Raw genomic sequence first — 19280 nt, forward strand, 5'->3', positions numbered from 1 at the left:
AAGATTAATATGCGAAAGAAGGCATACTTATTATAACTTACTTCGCAGAAGTCTGCTTTGGCATCAGTTTTAAGTGTTGTCGGTTCTTAATTTTCATCTTTTTTGATAATATTCAGAAGGACTTAGGCCTGATGCTACCTTGATAATGCAGTGCATGAAATTGCGAACGACTAGGATTTTTATCGCCTTTGAATAGGCAACTGAGTTTTACGGAACATCTAAGCTGGCTTTGTGAGGCAGCGGTGTAGATAGTAGATAGAACGCAGAGAGAAATTACTTTCTTAAGAGAATTTTGCAAGTGTCTATGACCAAACACTGACTTTTTATTTGGTTGAAACGACCAAAGCTGAGCTTCTGCGGCTACGTTAAAATCAGTAAACACCTCAGTAAAAACCTTGAGTAATATGATGCTTGAATATCGTAAATTCCTGATATTTAGAATTTGCATCGCTGAAGTATGGTTTATCCAAAAGAATTAAGATGCCTAGATAATGATTGCGCTGTTTGGCAAAATCTAGGCCCGTATTTCAAAGTTTAGCCATATATGCGGTATATGCCGTGTAGGTGTGACAAGAGTAGAATAACGGTTGGTAGCTGGCAAATAACTCATTGAAGATAAATTTATCAGCTCTGCAGCACTTATTCAAATGAAAAATCCGGAGCAGTATAATTGAAAATCGCAGCTCAGAAGCAGGTATATATACTGTCAAACAGAGTTTTTCAGCAAGAACTACGCAGGATCGTCCAAACTCGGAAAAATGAAACGGATAAGCAGATCTAGAGTGTAATCAAAAAAAGTTAGCAACCATTTGGATAATGGTAGAAGAACACGAGCTCAATACCTTATGGCAAATTGAAACCGCGAGAGAAGCCACGCGCCAGACCTCTAGTCATAAACTCTATAAAATTAACTTCAATTATGCATGATTTGTCTAAATTTATGCATAATGCCTGTCATTAGCCGGCACTCGGACTCGACTTCTCCCATAAGCTCGTTATGTCAAATTGTCTTTGAAGCCACGGCAAGGTGTTTGAAAATACTACTCCTCTGTGAGCTACTCTGTCTTGAAAATGCCGCTATGTATATCCTCTGTCTTGAAAATGCAGCTATATATAAAAGTCGCGCATTCCAGTTGCTACGCCTTTTCCCATCGTAGACCATCTCGCATTGAACCACGATTACCTCCGTCTCCCCCATCGCCACTACAACCATTTTAGCGCTTTCTGCTATAGTTTTAGCACACTCAGTCGTAGCAGACTTATTTGTCAACATCACTATTCCCGAACGGGGCGTTTTCTTCGTCAAGAATGGCATCCTTCCTCCCTCGGGCGCATCCTCGAACTCAGACAAGCTTGTCGACTTGTCTGCAACCCTCGGCCGCTCTACGGTGTGGAATCTCGTTGATAAGATTCCCATAAAATTTGACACATTTAAGCCTGAAGGACTTGTCAGTCTTGGAGAAGATAGATATGTACTCTCGACAACAGAGCATATAGTCGAGACAGAAAGATTCGCCAATGGTGCTATCATCAACGGTACCGACCGCACCACGGGTGCCGGATTTGGACATTTAATGGTCTTTGAAGGTATAGGTAATTTTATAGGTGATGCTGTTATGAACAGTAGAGGCGCTGAAGAGTTCCACTTAGATGGTAGCGACTACGATGGAGAGTATATCTGGGGTACTCTTGCTCAGTACAGACCCAACACGACAGCCTCACTCATCAAGGTTTACCCCAAAACCCTTGCTGCTGAAACTTTGCTCCATATTCCAGACCATATGGGTGGAGTCATTCATGACGTTGAGACAAATAATATCTACACTTTAAATTGAGGAGGCCGCAACTCTAGAGTTTACAACCTTAAATATAAACCCGCCAAATATTCTAAATTTATTTCACCTGAAGCCACCATTCGCAATCCCAGCTACTAGATCGATTACCAGGACTGTAAGTTTGTTGGCCACCCTCGTCAACTTGGTGCGCGTCGCACAATGTTCTGCTCCGGAGCCTCTACCTCTTCAACATTTCCATCGGCGGTATTGCCCTCGTCGACTGTGAGACTCAGCTGCCCGTCACGGAGGTCCCTTTGCACCTTTACTCTGACCTTGCTCAGATTATCACGGAGAATCCGACTGATATTGCTGTCATTGATAACCGTCTTCGTGTTATGTCTATGCCTGTTTAAACCAAGTCGACTCTTTATATCTATGAGGCAAAACCCGTTAGTCCTTTTGAGTTCGGTGGTGCCTTCAATAAGCATATTCAGGTACATTTGAACTGTTTCTGAGAGTAAAAGGGGTCGCCGAATTAGAACAGTGTTAATTTGTCCGTGATATGTCTTTAATCGATGGTCTTTCTTTTCAGGTTTTTGAATCGTAAAGTCATCTCTATTTTATATGCAACATCCACTTATTCAATCTGACTATCATACTTGACATACTTCTAAATGCTAACCTAAGCCATACCAGCCAGTCGCGACAATGAACTACCAATTTCAGGAGTAACATTACCCATGTTCGCTTGACAGACACTCACATTACCAGAAGAGGCTTTCTTAACAGTGTCCGCTGCGTACTTCTTTGCGTCAGTTACTTCGCTAACCGGATCGAGAACTTTAACAGTAACAGTGGCAAGTCGCGCAAAAGAACTTCCAAAGGAAACTTCTTCGTCTCCGATAGGATCAATTGTCGCTTCTTGAGTGGCTGGACCATCAAAAACACCTACTAAACTGTCAGAGAGTAGGGTGGACGCAAGAGTTCCCGCTCCTTTAGGCCATTTCGTACCGTACTGTGCATTAAACTTGCTAGATTCAAATAGAATCCGAGTTAATCCAATCACAGCAATTTTCTTGTCAACCACAGAGTGCAACTTTGGCGTAGCGGGAACCACGAATGCGTCAAAAATATCGCCAAAGATCCCTGGCTGCGCCTCATCAAACAAACTAACCGCAAAATCAGGTCCAAGTTCTTTATTGGCGCTTATCGTTGCAGAGAGAAAATACACCAGATGTGCCACTCTAACGACGAGTTTGTCCGTCCGTGAAGAATGTAACCTCTGTAAAATTAATAGCGCAATCTGACGAACGTATGGACGAAGCTGAGCAGCGGGTATATTATAAAAGATGCTTTCCAGCAATTCGAATCCGAAGTGATCATTGGCCTTGGATGCAATGAGCTTCTGGAACACACCTAATATAGGCTCAATCAAATTTTGCTGGCCAAAAATCTCAGGGTTGCGCGCAAGTATAGAAATCAATAGGTGCGTCAACGCAGGTACATTTCCTCTTGTTTCCCACAATGTAGGCGCCATGATTGGCCTAACTAGAGGCGCAATAGCGTCCGGGAAATGAGCGTTTACCGGTGCCAAATCCAATATTTGCGCCAGCAGCTGGAAAACGTACTGCATAAATTCTGTAACGTCCTGCCCAAGAATTCCCATGAACACAGGTAACAAGATGCGGTCAAAAGTTCCTAGAGGTTTGTTTGGAGCAGCATACCGCAGAACCGCACCGACAGTTTCAAACATATAATGAGTAAATTTGGGATTGGAAGGATTCTTGCTAGTTTCCTCAATAATTCCAACTAGATGCTGTACGATCATTTCCGAATAAGGAGCAACCGACTCCTTCGCAGTGAGGACAACTCTCATACAGCACATGATCAAAAACTCATTCTCGGCAAGCTTCTCTGGAGTTGTGCCCTTCTCAATTAGCCCGAAAAGATTTGTGAGAAGTTGCTTAGCAACAGGCGCAATATCGTCTTTATCAAAAAGTAAAGAGTTATTGTGTGCTGACTGCCTAATTGACAGAATTCTCTCAATTGTAATCGCAGCATACGTATACACGACGTAGTCGGGAGATATAAGCATACTCGAAAGAACAGGGAAGGCCTCTGTTAGCTGTCCTTTTGTCAGCTGGTTTCGGAAAGTGTGTATGAACTTGATCGCGTCGACTTTCAAAATTGCATGTGTCTCATTATCAATTAGATCAGGAGCAATATTTTGCGAAAAGAAACCGACAACATCTAATAACAAATTTGTTGCCGATACGCCTGACGCAGTGACAGTTCCCTTCACAGCTACTGAAGAAAATAGGTATACAGCCGTATCCTTCGCGCGCCATTCAGACTTGTTTGAGTTGTAAGTGCTAAGATAGTGTTGAACATATGACATGACTACCTCAGTAACCAATCCCTCGAATCTCTCTTTTAGCTCTCGCAAAAAATCAGTAGCTGCTCGCCTTCGCGTGTCGCTATCAGAACCTTCCAAATCACGTCGTGTATACTCGATTGGGTCATCCTCAAACATTTCTTCATCACTGGTGCGAAGTGACATATTTGGAAGAACAATTTTCTCAATTACTTGCTGCAGTATTTGCTGTGAGCCAAATACTTGAGCGCGGTCCTGATTTTTTGAAATTATAGTCAAGAACCCAAGAGCTTTGCTGACAAGAACATCATATTTAGGTTCAGGGCCAGTAGTGGTAAGTAAATTCCAAGTAGTATCGACGAAAGGTGGCAGCATCTCTCCAAAAACATCGTCGTATCGCTGAGTGTAGAGCTGCAAAAGCTCACAAATAATCGATTTAGTTTCTTCCAGTGAGCCGGTCTCATCCTCGTCCTGAATGAATATTAGTATCAAGCTTCATGAATTATTAGCTCTCAAATTCTGCTATGTACTTACATCAGTCTCTAGTAAAGGATTTTTATATTTTAAGTATTTGAGTACCAGAGCCATCAAAGGATCCTTATTATCTTCAAAAAACTCTGGAAGATCTTGACAATTGAGATCAAAGTAAATCTTCAATATGAGTTGCAGACTTTGAAATAGCGGAATCAAAGCATCTTTGACTCCCTCATTTTGGGTGATCAATACATCAGTCTGCTGAAAGAGAGTCATAAATGGAGCACAAAACTTGTCCAAGACATGTTTAATTTCGAGAAGCAAAGCATTTGAGGAGAAAAGAGGCCGCCATCGCTTGAATATGGAATGTGCTACTCGGAGTACACCGTTATTAGTATAGACATCATTGGGACTAAGACGAGAGACAAGATCCTACATATGAGTTGTTAGCTATGGTGGCTCCTCTGAAGTTGAAAAAACCGGAAATTCACACATCAATCAGGGTGGTCCATCTGTCTGGGAAATCACTATCTGCCATGATACTGATGGCTTCCCCAAGCTGAATCTGAAGTGGTCCTTGCAAAGAGATCATAAGTCCGACAATCTCCAATTTTACAGCTTCAACGTCGGTCGCAGGGATAAGATAATTGCCTTCTTCGTCCTAAAAATCAATCAACATTAAATTTTAATTTCAGTTCGAACGCATTACCTATACGACAGCGTAATAGCAAAGATACGTACGGTCCATTTTCTTCGAATAAAATTTTTAAAGTAAAGCGATCCCGCCAATCGAGTGTTTGCCTGAAACTGATCTGATGCAACAAGTCTCAATAGCATAATTGAAAATCCTGGCTGAGACTCAGCTCCACGAAGCGACTGTTCGGCTAAGATCAAGAAATCGGTCAACTAATGAACAATAGCGGTGAAGTGAGAAAAAAGTACAAGCATACCTTGTTTTGCAGTCGCAGGGTTCAAAGACGCCTGTAGCAGATCTGACAAGCTCCGCATATCCTGAGCCGATGCCATTGTCTATTCGGAATTGAAGAAAGAATACGAACGCGCACGATGCTGTGAATGAAGGTAGAGTTTTTTCCAGAGATCTCGCGCGTTTGTTTACATTATATGTAGCTCCAAATGTTTGCACATTTATGGCTTCAAATGCACAGCTCGCGCAGCTGGTCTGCTCTCCCCCTGATTATTTTCGTGATGACGTCCTTTCTACAAATTGTTCGTACGAACCGTCGGGATCGTAGGGAACTATGAAGAAACATGAAGAAACGATAAAATGTAGCGTATTTAGTTCAATAGAGACATAATTACAAAATAAAAGCATTCTACTAAATACAGCAAACATATACACGTGAGTATGACAAAATAAAGACAAAAACCCGGAACCCATTTTTGTTATATATAGCGTCTACTGAGGTGGCACGGCAAGATAGGTTTTCGACTCCTCCTGGCTCAAGGTCTGAATTTGCCGCATAACGCCCTCAACAGACTCGCTCTGGCTCTCAAACTGGAGGCCAAGTCCGAGCTTGCATGTAGTCTTGGCCTGGTCGAACTCGGAGCAAATAGTCATACGCATGGTGTCAGCGACAATGCGCTCCAGGACGAATGCCAGCTTGTACTGCGAGTCAGCCTGTAGACGGAGGACAGACTGATCAGGGTACTCCATCTTGATGGCAGCACTAGTGGTGCAAGCCGAACCGGGGGCCTCGCCAGCCATTGCAGCCGCCATGCCGGTGAGGTCGATGCTGGTCGAAATAGCGCCCTGAATTTTGTCGGAGAACTTCTGCAGATAACTCAATCCAAGAATACCCTGAGCGGACAAAGATCCGGAGGCAGTGAAGAGGTCGGATGAGAAGCGCCCGCCGAGGTCGAAGCCGGCCTGCGCGGGGTAGTCAGGACTCTGACGTTGCCAGAGACCTGAGATACCGAGAGCGAGCTTGGAAGTGATTGACTGGGAAAAGTTGAAGGAAGACATTCCAGTAAACTTGCTATCAAGAAAAGAAGGGTTTGCCGCACGGATGCAAAGTATCGAGTCCGAGAAAGGTACATCGACTTCATAGACAGCCTGAGTGCCGCGGTCGGAGGCGTGAGCCTGGATGCGTCCGATAATGGCGGGAGAAAGTCTGCCGACTATATGCGCCGATAGAGCCTTGTCCGAGTCCAAGGCACCGCGAAGAAAAACGTTGTTGGTCGCGTAAATGCCGGCGAAGGTGTAGGCGTTGTCGCGACCATTGCCAACGGCAAAGGACTGCATCACATTGAACATTGGCTTGACGGCAGCGGTGTAGTTGAGGTCAGCCCGTAGACCGGGAACCATGTAGTATGTCGTCAAGACCTCTTTCTCGACTTCGCGCGAAAAGTCTTCAAACTTTGGCGGTGTGCTGAGTCCAAAGGCAGTCCTACGTTTCGAGATTGCGTCAAACAATCCAAGAACATGGCTCACGACCGGAACTTTTGAGGAAGCCTTAATAGAATCCTTAACGGCATTTGGAACTCCTAATCCTACAAGCTCAAGCTGCGACTTTTCTGAGCGAACTTCGTCGATTGTTGCCATCTTTTGATCAATCTTGCAATTTCGTAAATGCTTGGTGAACTGAAGATCTGAAAATTAAAAAATTGTTCAGTTGCAGCCCTTGCCCATTCACGTGACTAAAATAATCAGGACTGTTATTTGTATGCTGATTGATTTTCAAATTACTCTAATACACAAGTCAATTGTGATGTAAAATTAGTCCTCTTCCAATCTAGATATGCTATTTATATGTGCAAATGAGTTATATGGGTCTGTCAGCCCTGTCATATTAGTACTGCATCCTTTTTTTAAGCCTGAGAAGCAATCTGTATGTTTTGATCCTGCAGGATATTTTCTAAATCATTATTGTGTTCAGCATACGATGATACATTCTCTTTTCATTTTGTATCCGATGTATCCTAACATAGGCTCAAGTTTGAACATAGTATTGATTGAATCAGGAAAGCTTCTCATAAAAATTTTTCGCATATTATATCATTACACTGCACATGCCAGTAGGATATTGAGACTCAGAATAAGATATCCAAAATAAGAATTCCATAGACCAGTACTTATAAGTATCTTATTCGTCTATGTGATTCATTCAATTAGAATATTGTTTCAGACTAATGAAGAAAGAATCCAAACTTGACTGCTGGGAGTTTGTGCGGCTTAAAGAAAATTCAACATGAGTCCATTCATTAACTAATATTATTGAATCCTTAAATCGCCGAATCATTGAATTATCAATGATGCAAACAACATCAATATGAACGATATTTCGAAGTATAAAAGTGAATCTCCTCTGGCTAAGTTTTCAAAAACTATTCTTAGCCGATTTATAGCTCCAGGCCTTGTACCAGTCAGGCAAGCAAATACAATCATATTACTGCTGATTGAATTTATGACCGAAAATGTTGACGCTGAGTTTCTGAAATATGCCGTATGCTTTATATTTGTTGGATGGCCGACAACTAAATTAAATTAACAAACTGTTTACAGTCTCGATTTTTAACGCCTGACAGCTATGACGATATAGTTTCAGAAAGAAATGTTCTGCACACTTGCGGTTATCCAATATGTCCTCTTCAACCTATAAAGATTATAGTAAGCTGTCTCGTTTACTGTCATTCTAGTTTCTCTCTTGAATTGTTTTCTAACAGTCATCATTAGCATGGAAAGACATCGCCACAAATAGAATACACCACGGCTACTCCCGGAATACCAACTTCAGCGTCCTCTTACCTTCGCAAATACTGCACTAAGCGCCATTTCCAAGCCTCAATGATCTATCGAGCTCAGCTATCTGAAGAAGCGGTATGGGCGCGTTTAGATATTGCATACTTAAGAAATGGAGATGGAGAATGGGAGAAGAGTATTACGCTCCTCGACGACATTCTAGAGGCAAAGACAGCGTCCGGGGAGGATATTAGCGATCGAGACGTGAAAGAGGTTGTTGCTTCGTTAGATCAATTGCAGCTGCGGCAAAAGGACCAACAAATTGAAGGGCGGAATGTAGATGATGATCGAGAACCAGACTCCATGAGAGAAAAGATTGAAAAGGCAAAGGAATTAAGAATGAAGGATGCTACACTTGATCTAGAAATTACAGAACGAGCAGCTCAAGAAGCAAATGTGCTGGCAAAGCCTCCGGTCATTCCCAAAGTGGATTCTTACGAGGGATATGTCTTGGGTAGCGCAGCTAACATCAAAGCGCCCAAATCATATACTCTTTGGAAAGAGCAAAAAAGACAGGAAAAATTAGAAGACGAACTTGAAAGTAAAGCTGATGTTTATCGATAGGAGACAGGGTGTTTGGTTACATTTTCATGAGGGCATTACAATATATATTAATCCAATTTATGCAATACCTCAGTAGGATCGACACTTATTACCTGCCCAGTTGTTAGCCATCACAAATTTCATACAAAAATGGGAATATCAATGCCATACCTTGTCCGGATTAAGCAGTCTCAAAGGATCCAGAGCCAGTTTTATTCGACGCATGGTGTCGATTGTTTCATCTCCCAACTCACTTAAGAGGTATGGCCGCTTAACCATGCCAACACCATGCTCTCCTGTACATGTACCTTCCATTTCAATCGCACGCTCGACCAACCTGTGTACGACACCCTCTGCCACAGTCTTATTGTGGTCATTGTAAAGAACAAAAGCATGGAAATTACCGTCGCCCACATGACCTACAATTGTGCCTCTGATTCCAGACTTATCCATATCCTCTCTGGTACTCGTCACAATCTCTGATAAACGAGAGACCGGGACAGCGACATCAGTCGTCCAGCATGTCATATCATCATCGGCTCCTAAGGCAAGCGAGGACCACAGGGCCTCTTTTCGCGCCTCCCAAAGCTCTGAGCATTCAGCCTCGTTGCTAGCAAACACAAACGAGTTACCGCCATTTTTATTTGCAATAGCACGCGTCTGACCAATCTGCTCCTTGACTCCAGACCTTGTGCCACCAAACTTGAAGAATAATGTTGGCTCTTCGCGCCATGAGCGCGTTGTTTGACCAGCTTGATTGATACACTGCATCATCTCTTTGTCTAATAACTCGACTGCCGAGACTGGTATTCCCTGACGCACAAGCTGCTGAACAGTATCTGTAGCCTTACTGATAGTAGGAAATGTAGCCACCGCCACGCTTGAAGTTTGTGGCAAAACTGCGAGTTTTAAGGTTGCCTCAGTGGCAAGACCAAGTGTGCCTTCACTTCCAATCACCAAACTAGTCAAATTGTAACCAGCTGAGGACTTGCGAGGCCGCCTTCGGGTTTTGACAATAGTTCCGTCAGCCAAGACAACAGTTACCGAAAGCACCCACTCTCGCATAGTTCCATAACGAGCGGCATTAGTACCTGAGCATCCGGTACCAATCATCCCACCAATTTCAGCTCCAGGACCAGGATCAGGGGGGAAAAAAAGACCATGCGGTTTTAGATATTCATTGAGCTTCTCCCAGCCCAATCCAGGCTGCACAACAATATCCAAGTCATCCTCGTGTAGCTCGAGTATGGAGGCCATATTTTTGAAATCGATCGTGAGACCATTTCGGGTCTGAATAAAATGTCCCTCGAGTGAGGTTCCGCCTGAGAATGGTACAATAGGAATTTTGTACTTATGACAGATCTTGAGCACCTGCGACACCTGCTCAGTCGAACGAGGAAATACTACCATACCGGGTCTTTGCCCAGCTTCGGCATGATGCGACATCCAAGCCGAATCAGCATGATTAGAAATATCGTCGACGGTAGCAGACACGTTTTCGAGTCCAAGAACAGTAGTAATTTCCGCATAAGCTTTTGCGGTATCGGCTGCATTGGCATACTCCGGCTCTGCTAGATTATTAAGTGGAGACGTAGAAGTGTCATTAATACCCTTATTGTTGAGAACTTTAGCGGCCCGACGCTTCATATCAAACGTAACCCACTCATTCAAGAGTGTGCCAACGGCAACCGATGCAGAGACAACTGCGACAACATGATTAGCTCTCCGTCACATCTGTAAAGAAAATACAAAGAACCATACTCATAAGCAAGCGAATTGCTTGCTTGCGATTGCTTAGAGCTTTTACATTTCGAGAGACTGGCTTTGGACCAATTTCCGGCAGAGAAGATGGGGTTTGTCGCGGTCTGGGGGTTTTAGTAGAAGCAAAGCGGAGTGAATGATGATATTGACAAGAAGCAGAACGCCTCAAAGTCCTCAAAAGAAAAGACATTTTATGTCACCAACTTAGCAAGATATGCTTCTTGAATCTGGAAATTTGATAATATAGAATTAAATCCACTAATCCGATAATTGCAGCTAGCCGTACGAAGTAATGCCAGGCCAGTCAGAATTGAGTTTTCGTTAAACTCTAATCACTAACACTTACTCGGTAACTGCAGTCGGTCTTAATACATCTTGGTCACACTTCGCAGGCAGAAATACAATTATCAAAAATATAAGGAAATACAACAAGTCAAGTTCAGCTAATTAGATCATTACAGTCGAATCATTACTCCACCTCGGCCAACTCAATGTGCAACACATCTCTCTTGACGGTAGCAGTCTTTCCATCTCCTTCAAAAATAAACGCGAGTTCTTCAAGCGTGGGTCCTTTAGTCTCTGCATACAGGAAATAGATGATCAGAGTCTCGCAAGCAAGCCAGACATCATACACCAGGTAGTATTTCCATCCGAGATTGTCTAGACCAATAGGATTGACAAATTGATTGAAGGCTGTCGCCGCACGACTAAATGTCTGCACAATAGCAATACCCTTTGCGCGATATATGTAAGGGAAGATCTCTGTACCATACACGTATGTGAGAGGCATCATGAAATTGTACAGCGCGTAGTATAGAAAAATGAATGCCACAACAGCTGATCCGGCAGAAGTGTTACCTGTCTGAGCAAATCGCGCTGATGCAACAGTCCAGGAGGCAAACATCACGGTCATCCCAGAGTACGCGGTCAAAAACTGAGTGCGTCGACGCAAGTGGTTTGTGCAGAAGGCGGCGATGACTCCGGTTATCAGATTCCAGCACATGAGCCCAAGATTGATTGCTATACTAAGTGTCAGTTCATTATTTCTAGAAGAATTATGATAAGGTACACACATTGTTGGTCGTGTCGCTCAGTGATTCCAACCGAGGAGAGAACTTTTGAGAGATAGTATGAGACAAGCCCGTTACCAGCCCACTGCGCAAAGAGACCTATACAGCATGCAATAGCAACTCTGTGTCTATTTCCACGCGATTGCAGAAGCTCGATCCACTTGTGTTTTGATCCTTCAGCCTCTAGCCTGATAGTGTCTGTGATTTCCTTGAATTCCGCTGCTACAAATGCACTGTCGGCGTCTCCCTCGGCATGATACTTGATAAGAATTTTGAGCGCTTCTTCCAGTCGGTCTTTAGATACCAAAAATCGTGGACTTTCAGGTACCCACCAAATGGCCGTCATTGAACATACAGCAGGCAAAATTTGCAGCAGCGACGGAAGCCTCCAGCTCCAGTTTGAGTCGTAATTATATGTCCCAAGCGTAACACCAGCCGCAATTATTGCGCCCACATACCACGATTCGTTAAATAGGCCAGTCATGACTGAACGTTCGCGGGGATAAGCAAGCTCAGCAATCAGCTGCGAGGCACCGCTAACAGCAAATGGAATTCCGAGGCCAAGGAGAACGCGGGAAACAAGGAACATGGCGGTATTGACTGACCAAGTCTGCAGGATTGTGCCGACAAGGAGAAACCCATTGCCGAGAATAATTGAAGGCTTACGGCCACACTTGTCATTAAAGAAAGGTACGGCTGGTAGAGCGATCACAGCGCCAATGGAGAAGGCTGCACTGATGAGACCAAGAATAGCGCCCTTCGGATGATTGAAATCTGCGTGTCTGTTAAAAACCTTCTATACTGTTATCAGATATCTGCTGCTTACAGTTTCCCCAATGGTCTACAGCCTGAAGGCCATTTAGCACACTACTGTCGTAGCCTGACGTCATCTCGACACCGAGACAAGAGGGAGCAAGGACGAAGTAGAGCGTACGCAGATTCTTCTTTCTGTACCACGGCGTCGTGTCAAGGGCGAGAATCGCGTTGACCTCCGTCTCCTCCATTACTGCAGTTTTGTTGTTGTTCATCTTTGTGCTGGCAGAAGATGCAGTTGCAGCAGTATAGGTCGATCAGCGACATTTTAAGGATTAAGGATTGTGGTTCTACGGTGTGGATCGAGCCAGATGATCTCTAGATTACCTCGAAGACTTTGGAATCATCCCCCTTTATCCGGCCATGCTGGCCAGCCTGTTTCCTTAGAGATTAGCCGCTGCCAGTCTTTAGCGGGTTCTTGTATTGTGCTGCGAATAGTTGCCCCGCAGCTGCACGGCAAAATGCGGGGAAAAAGTGGTTAACCCTATGCACCCTAGCCCGCTGAGCCTAGATGACAAGGGGTTATTTACGACGAAGGCTGTAAGCAAAGGATCAGGAGGGTGGCATTTATTGCTTAGCGCTTGCCGTTTAGGAACAGATTGGGTTTCCGCTGCTGGAATGAAGCGATTAAGGGAAATTTATCCGACACATCTGTGTGAGCCGGATAATCTGCTGTATAGTATTCCGCTGTCTTGATCGCCAACTGCAGTATGGATAAATATCATATCATTATAATGCTGATTTAATTATTTCTCGTCTCTTTTTAATCTGCCTGAGACCGGCTATTACTTGTGAATGCAGTCTCTTTATTCCCGGAGGTGGTACATAAATATAGGGCGTTTTTGAGATCAGGCACTTTTTTTTTTCTTCTTCATACCATTCTTCGTCATACCCTCTACTTCTTTCGAAGATGTCTCCCTCAGCTTCAAGTCTCTCTTTCCTTCGCGTCGACGGTCGCAACATCGTCGACGGAAACGGAAATGTTGTTATTCTCAAGGGGTGTGCCACTGGTGGTCATCTCAACATGGAGAATTTTATCACTGGATATACTGGGCACGAACATGAGCTGCGAGGTGCGATGTTGAAGGCCTTGGGTAAAGAAAAATACAATTACTTTTTTGACAAGGTGAGTCTGTGCTTTTCAGAAGACAGATTTGGAGATCAAGTAGCTAACGTCGGTATATAGTGGACCGAGTACTTTTTTACTTCATCCGATGCCAAGTTTCTTGCATCACTCGGTCTTAATTGTGTGCGCATTCCGATCAATTACCGTCACTTGATGGACGATCGCAATCCTTCGGTCATCAAAGAGTCTGGTTTTAAACTTATCGACCGTGTCGTTGACATTTGTGCCGAGGAGGGCATTTATACGGTGTTGGACTTGCATGCATTTCCGGGTGGCCAGAATCAAGGATGGCATTCTGATTCCGGAATTCATAAGGCATTGTTTTGGGAGTTTAAGGATCTTCAAGATCGTGCTATTCAATTGTGGATTGCGATTGCTTCTAGATATGCTGATAATCCATGGGTATGAGTATCATTTGTGCATCAAGAAGAGCGTGACTAATGACTTTGACAGATCGCTGGATACAATCCTATGAATGAGCCTGGTGACCCAAAGCATACTGACTTGATTGCGTTTTATGAACGAGTCGAGGTGGAAATCCGTAAAGTTGATCCGAACCACATGTTGTTCCTGGATGCCAACACCTATGCGAGAGACTTTTCTGCATTCACAAGTGTACTTCCTAATAGCGTATATGCTATTCATGATTATGCGCTTTTAGGATTTCCAATGTACGAAGAGTACACGGGAGCATCTGCTCAAAATGCGGCGCTTGAGAAGCAGTATAAGGGCAAGATCGAGTTTATGGTAAAGCACAATGTGCCGATCTGGAATGGCGAGTTTGGTCCTGTCTACGCTAGTCCGAATGAAGAAAACTACGAAGCTATTAACCAATGTCGATTCAATCTTCTTGGGCAGCAACTCAAGAATTATAAAGGGGAGCAGATGAGCTGGTCAATTTGGACGTACAAAGATATCGGATTCCAAGGCATGGTGTACACTGACCCTGAGAGCCCGTATATACGTCTCTTGAAACCTTTTCTTGAAAAGAAAAAGCGGATGGGACTTGATAAGTGGGGTCGTGACGATCAATACTGCGCTCAGTTTTACGAACCGATGATGAAGCATCTCGAAGAGGAAATTCCGAGTGAGTATCATCGGATCATATACCCGCATCACTGGGGAATGCGAACCTTTGTGCATCGAGCTATGCGAGAGTGTGTTGTTAGTGAGATTATGGTTCATTATTATGCTGATTATTTCAAGGATAAGTCATTTGAAGAGCTTGATGAATTGGCAGCTAGCTTCAAGTTTGAGAATTGCTTGAAGCGAGGCCCATTGAATGCGATTTTGAAAGCAGATGCCGAGCTTTGATTTTTTTTTTTCCTTTCTGATTTGCTCGCGATGTTTGAATGGTGAGATAAATGGTATTGGAGTATTAGGGTTTTATGAAACGTGCCTAGGTATCTTAGGCGACTGATCTGGCGCGCAATGCAACGTATTCGATCCCTGCGCTCAGTTTCATCTTTGAGTTGGCAATTTTTGTTTCATATATGTGAAAGTGCAATAAACTGCCGGCATTGTTGTGATGTCACTTATACGAGTACTTGCAATCAAATATAAAATATTTGATTAGTATGGGTTAGTTTACTTTGCTGGTTTAGTTCAATAAATACAATGGTGAAAGAGAAATCATCACGTAAATAAAAGATTTTGTTGCCTATATTGTCTTTTTTTTTTTTCCATTGAATAGCCCTTACAATTTTCAAGTTGTAATTAGGATGGATAACACAACCGGTATACTATCAATCTCCTTTCTGCAACTACATTTCCCTCTCCTCTCTTCACCCTTCCACCTCCTAACCTCTTTACCTTTGCTCAAGCTGGAGCTGACTGTAGGGATTCGCATTTTATATAAACATCTGTAGTCAAACCGCAATCTCCACGCTGTTCGTGCTCTGTTATCTGATGTTGATTCGATGACTATTTCAAAGTGGTCCCTCATGTGTCCCCTTGAAAAGAAGGCTCGACTTTCTTATAAGGACCCGCTTACGTGACTTCATCTTTTCTTTAGCAGCTTGCCTGTCTACTTTTGGTGCGTGCGGTTGACACGTCGCCCAAAGCAAAAGCAAATTGGCCAAATCTTCTACATAACCTCGCCGACAACGGAATCCTCGCAACTCCAACTCATTTACCACTCGTATGACAACACGCTCTTCTGATAAAGTTAAGATTAACAATTGGATATACTAGGATGCTAGCAGTTGTGCCGTTTCTTCGCTGGCTTAATATTATACGATTGTCTTTACAACCGTGTAAAGGCTAACATTTGGTCGGTTGGAAAAGGCTTGAATAGTGAGCTGTATTTGGGTATCTTTTATTGCACGGTCATGATTGTTGGTTGAGGAATTGGTATTAAAAGGGGAAAAAGAAGTACGGAAGAGAACGGGTGGCTCATTCGCTATGCACTCGCGTCATAAAGATGTAGTTACTTGTAGATATTCTTCAACATCATTTTGTTTTTGAGAGATGAAAATAATGAATTGAATAATATAAACACCGTTGCAGACACCTACAAATCAGGCAAATAATCAACCAATTCAGAGATTTACAAAGATCAACTCTGAAAGGTGACATGACTGCTAACCAAGTTCAAAAAAGAACAATAGAAAAAAAATTGCAAAAAAAATAACTTATTTTGGGAAATTCAATCGTTTTCTAAAATATCTACAACAGTGATGTCATTCTCAATATCCAACCTCGACCATCCCTTGGTCTGCCCTCCAGCTACAAGATATCCCTTGCTGAGAGTCTGCACCCCTTCCTCCAGTTCACTGCTCTCCCTCAGCACTATGCCCTCGTCTTTGTCCCCAGACACATCGTAGAGCTGTATGCCTTGCTCGCGAAGAAACTCGACACAACCAGAGACATTCATGTTCATAACCGCGGTCTGTGTCTCAAACGTGCACTCTGGCAACTTGAAGGCATACCGCGTAAATCCGGGAAAAAGTAGTGCGAAGTCGCTCTGTGAGTGGTGAACTGAGGGTTTAGTCAGGAAAAGATGGACCTTTTCCGGTTTCGGCCGAATATTCTCAGGAACTGCGGAATTAGTAAGGAGCTGGTAAACTAGCTTCATATTCGACGACCAGCCGTAGAATGACTGCGACATATTGGCAATAGCAGGAACAAGCAGCGGCACCGCCATCAGCTGGTAAACGGGAATCAGCCATGGATCAAGCAACACAAGCGCACAAGCTGGCTGTGGTCTCAAAAACATATCCGATGCATCGATTTCAGACATTTCTATGTCCTCTGGCCTTTTCTCTGCGCCGGTATTGTTTGATTTTGCTGCAGTTGTCTGTCGCTCAAACAAAAAATCAAGCAGATGATGCACTCCTTTGACTGTCGCTACAGCAGTAGCAGCACCGAAGCTGTGTCCGCTATAAACAACTTTTTCAAGACTAGTGTCAACATATTCCCAATCAAAGTCTACTTTTGCTGCCGTCGGCTTTGACAGATATGTCAGGGGTACGAGATCAATCTTTTGTTCCAGCAATACCTTTAAAATCGATACAATCTCCCGCACCCGCTGCACAAGCTGAAAGGTACGGAGTATACGTGCCGTCTCATTGACCTCCATCATTCTTCGATAACTCACCGGCTTGAATTGCTTGCTCTTAGAATTAAAGTCGCGTACATAGGTAATTGGCGCCGACATATCACGATGCTCAGGAACAATAACGACTTGGCCATGTGAAGCAAGCGAGCCGCAAAATTGAGAATATGCATTTCTTGTACCTCCTAAACCGTGTGAGAATACTGCAACGGGCCATTTTTTACCGGCCGGTGGCGCAAGCAATGGCACGTCAGATAGACATGGCAGAACCGCATCTGAAACGTATGGTATTCGTGCCAGTACTGAGCCAAGCGCGGAAGATCTTCCTAAAAATTTTATATAATCTGTAAAACCAGTCAATCTCAGCTATGCAGAAAAAAACAGTGGTCGACGTACGCTTGATGTATTCACGGTTGCCGCCTGGAAACCAATACGGATGTTCTGGTTTCTTTCCCTCATCCACTTTGCCCGGATAAAACACTCTAAATAGTAAAGTCTCAACAGACGTTCCTATCGCATCGTACTTTGCTGGCCATGGCGCTTTAATTTCGACTTCAACCGAGCCGACGGTGTATGGACCTGAATAAGGCGGAAGTATCGGCGTAAGGTACTTTGAAGGCGATCCAAGCATGACCCGACGTATTCCTGTAGCTGTGCTTAAAAGAGCAACGGCACCCCCTTGTCAATAGATGAGAATATCAACTGTAATACAAATGTACCAAAAACTTATTACCAAGCTAATGCGAAGAAAAGTGCAGCGAAATAGCATTCGGCGAGTCGACGGTGGTGGCGCGGCTCGAAGACAGAATTGCCGAGGCGCTTACGAATAGTGACTACTCGTTAGCGACGAGATTCCAATCTGTTTACTAAGTTGTTTTGTAGCGTTTAAGAATGTTATTGATATTCTTACTGATGCTGCAGAATGATTTCTTGGTTGCTTAATGATATATAATAATTAAACATGAGCAATCTCTTGGAGTATCTGACAGGGTGAGGTCACATTTATCGCCTTTGATAGCCAGAGACTAAAAACAAATTCAAATATCATCTATCACATCAACTTTCTCTTAATGTGTATATTATCTATCGGAGCATGAGCTTGCAAAAGTAAGAATTCGGTCAGCCTCTTATTGGCACATTGAGATATAATACTCGGCACCCATAACACCCTTCTCGTTTCGTACGAAGCGACCCTTTCCAATCAAGAACTTGTTGTTAACCCATCCTTCCTTTGGCGCATCAGTCTCAATGACTGGCTTGATGAAGAACTCTGTCTCGCCAAATTCCATGTGCGACCCGCTTCCGTCAAAGATTGCATTCATGGCAGGGGTGGGCTTTGTGTATCCCTCGTAATGGATATATACTCCGTGACCATCCTCAGTCTCTGCGCGCAGACGCACGTCAAGGGTGAGAATATTATCGGGGGAGAGATAGAGCCAGTTTGTACCGGACTTGATTTTGATGTTGAACGGGTAGTGGTCGTCCGTCGAATCGCAGTATCCCTCGTGAATTTGAACGAATACTATGCCGCGTGTTAGTAATCCCTCTGAAATAACTAAATCTTTAGATATGCTGGGATGCATACTTCTCTTTCCGGGCCTGCCATTCTCAAAAGTGCTCACGACCTCACTGTTCTCGGCATTAATGTAAAGATGAAACACCGGCTTAAAGATAGGGTAAGAGGACATTGTAGCTGTAAATTATAGTATAGCCAATTGACCCAAGTATGACTTAATAATGAGCTTTAGGTACAGGAATAGTATCGATACCTGAGTGCTGTGGTGTAAATATACAATATAAAGAAAAAAACTGAATGCTTATCGGTTATCGACCGGACTCGAGTTAATAGGAGGAGATTAATCTGGTTCCAGAAGTACCGGCAACCAATCGATATATTTAAAACTGGTGACGGTGGTATGCAGGAGTTTTCCTCTTTATTGATTTCTTTACTATAGTTGTCGATCAACGAGCTTTATACAACCTCAGTTCTGAGCTACAAATTTTAGAATCATAATATTCTCATTTCAG

General features: G+C 43.5%; 9 protein-coding genes across 9 annotated transcripts; 3 read left to right on the forward strand and 6 right to left on the reverse strand.

The window, feature by feature from the left end:
- Positions 1–1071: 1071 nt before the first annotated feature.
- On the forward strand, positions 1072–1835 carry V2V93DRAFT_381712 (uncharacterized protein; the record flags this gene model as incomplete). The annotated part of the gene is made up of 2 exons (XM_066912119.1): positions 1072–1081; positions 1219–1835. The coding sequence occupies 2 exons, from the start codon at positions 1072–1074 to the stop codon at positions 1833–1835; spliced, it is 627 nt and encodes a 208-aa protein (XP_066764542.1).
- A 622-nt stretch (positions 1836–2457) lies between these two features.
- On the reverse strand, positions 2458–5649 carry V2V93DRAFT_381714 (Cse1-domain-containing protein; the record flags this gene model as incomplete). The annotated part of the gene is made up of 5 exons (XM_066912120.1): positions 2458–4620; positions 4684–5055; positions 5117–5284; positions 5365–5507; positions 5574–5649. The coding sequence occupies 5 exons, from the start codon at positions 5647–5649 to the stop codon at positions 2458–2460; spliced, it is 2922 nt and encodes a 973-aa protein (XP_066764543.1).
- Positions 5650–5893: 244 nt separating this feature from the next.
- Positions 5894–7217, reverse strand: V2V93DRAFT_373379 (eukaryotic porin-domain-containing protein). Its single transcript, XM_066910961.1, has one exon. It carries the CDS (start codon positions 7184–7186, stop codon positions 6041–6043), a length of 1146 nt encoding a protein of 381 aa, XP_066764544.1. The 5' UTR covers positions 7187–7217; the 3' UTR covers positions 5894–6040.
- Positions 7218–7805: 588 nt separating this feature from the next.
- Positions 7806–9016, forward strand: V2V93DRAFT_57438 (uncharacterized protein). The gene is made up of 3 exons (XM_066912733.1): positions 7806–8087; positions 8147–8251; positions 8318–9016. Exons 1-3 carry the CDS (start codon positions 7914–7916, stop codon positions 8945–8947), a joined length of 909 nt encoding a protein of 302 aa, XP_066764545.1. The 5' UTR covers positions 7806–7913; the 3' UTR covers positions 8948–9016.
- On the reverse strand, positions 8943–10961 carry V2V93DRAFT_373382 (mitochondrial D-lactate dehydrogenase). Its single transcript, XM_066910962.1, has 3 exons — positions 10688–10961; positions 9098–10629; positions 8943–9039 (listed from the first exon to the last, which is right to left on the reverse strand). The coding sequence occupies exons 1-3, from the start codon at positions 10875–10877 to the stop codon at positions 8995–8997; spliced, it is 1767 nt and encodes a 588-aa protein (XP_066764546.1). The 5' UTR covers positions 10878–10961; the 3' UTR covers positions 8943–8994.
- On the reverse strand, positions 10941–12785 carry V2V93DRAFT_387754 (MFS sugar:H+ symporter; the record flags this gene model as incomplete). Its single annotated transcript, XM_066912309.1, has 3 exons — positions 10941–11707; positions 11761–12531; positions 12584–12785. 3 exons carry the CDS (start codon positions 12783–12785, stop codon positions 11157–11159), a joined length of 1524 nt encoding a protein of 507 aa, XP_066764547.1. The 3' UTR covers positions 10941–11156.
- Positions 12786–13373: 588 nt separating this feature from the next.
- On the forward strand, positions 13374–15346 carry V2V93DRAFT_57443 (glycoside hydrolase superfamily). The gene is made up of 3 exons (XM_066912734.1): positions 13374–13696; positions 13757–14098; positions 14150–15346. Exons 1-3 carry the CDS (start codon positions 13481–13483, stop codon positions 15008–15010), a joined length of 1419 nt encoding a protein of 472 aa, XP_066764548.1. The 5' UTR covers positions 13374–13480; the 3' UTR covers positions 15011–15346.
- Positions 15347–16150: 804 nt separating this feature from the next.
- On the reverse strand, positions 16151–18006 carry V2V93DRAFT_373388 (platelet-activating factor acetylhydrolase). The gene is made up of 2 exons (XM_066910963.1): positions 17649–18006; positions 16151–17596 (listed from the first exon to the last, which is right to left on the reverse strand). The coding sequence occupies exons 1-2, from the start codon at positions 17881–17883 to the stop codon at positions 16344–16346; spliced, it is 1488 nt and encodes a 495-aa protein (XP_066764549.1). The 5' UTR covers positions 17884–18006; the 3' UTR covers positions 16151–16343.
- On the reverse strand, positions 18007–19243 carry V2V93DRAFT_373390 (uncharacterized protein). Its single transcript, XM_066910964.1, has 2 exons — positions 18838–19243; positions 18007–18774 (listed from the first exon to the last, which is right to left on the reverse strand). Exons 1-2 carry the CDS (start codon positions 18938–18940, stop codon positions 18380–18382), a joined length of 498 nt encoding a protein of 165 aa, XP_066764550.1. The 5' UTR covers positions 18941–19243; the 3' UTR covers positions 18007–18379.
- Positions 19244–19280: the final 37 nt, after the last annotated feature.

Source organism: Kockiozyma suomiensis (genome assembly GCF_038497685.1).
Source record: "Kockiozyma suomiensis strain NRRL Y-17356 unplaced genomic scaffold V2V93scaffold_11, whole genome shotgun sequence".
In the NCBI taxonomy this organism is placed as follows: Eukaryota; Fungi; Ascomycota; class Lipomycetes; order Lipomycetales; family Lipomycetaceae; genus Kockiozyma; species Kockiozyma suomiensis.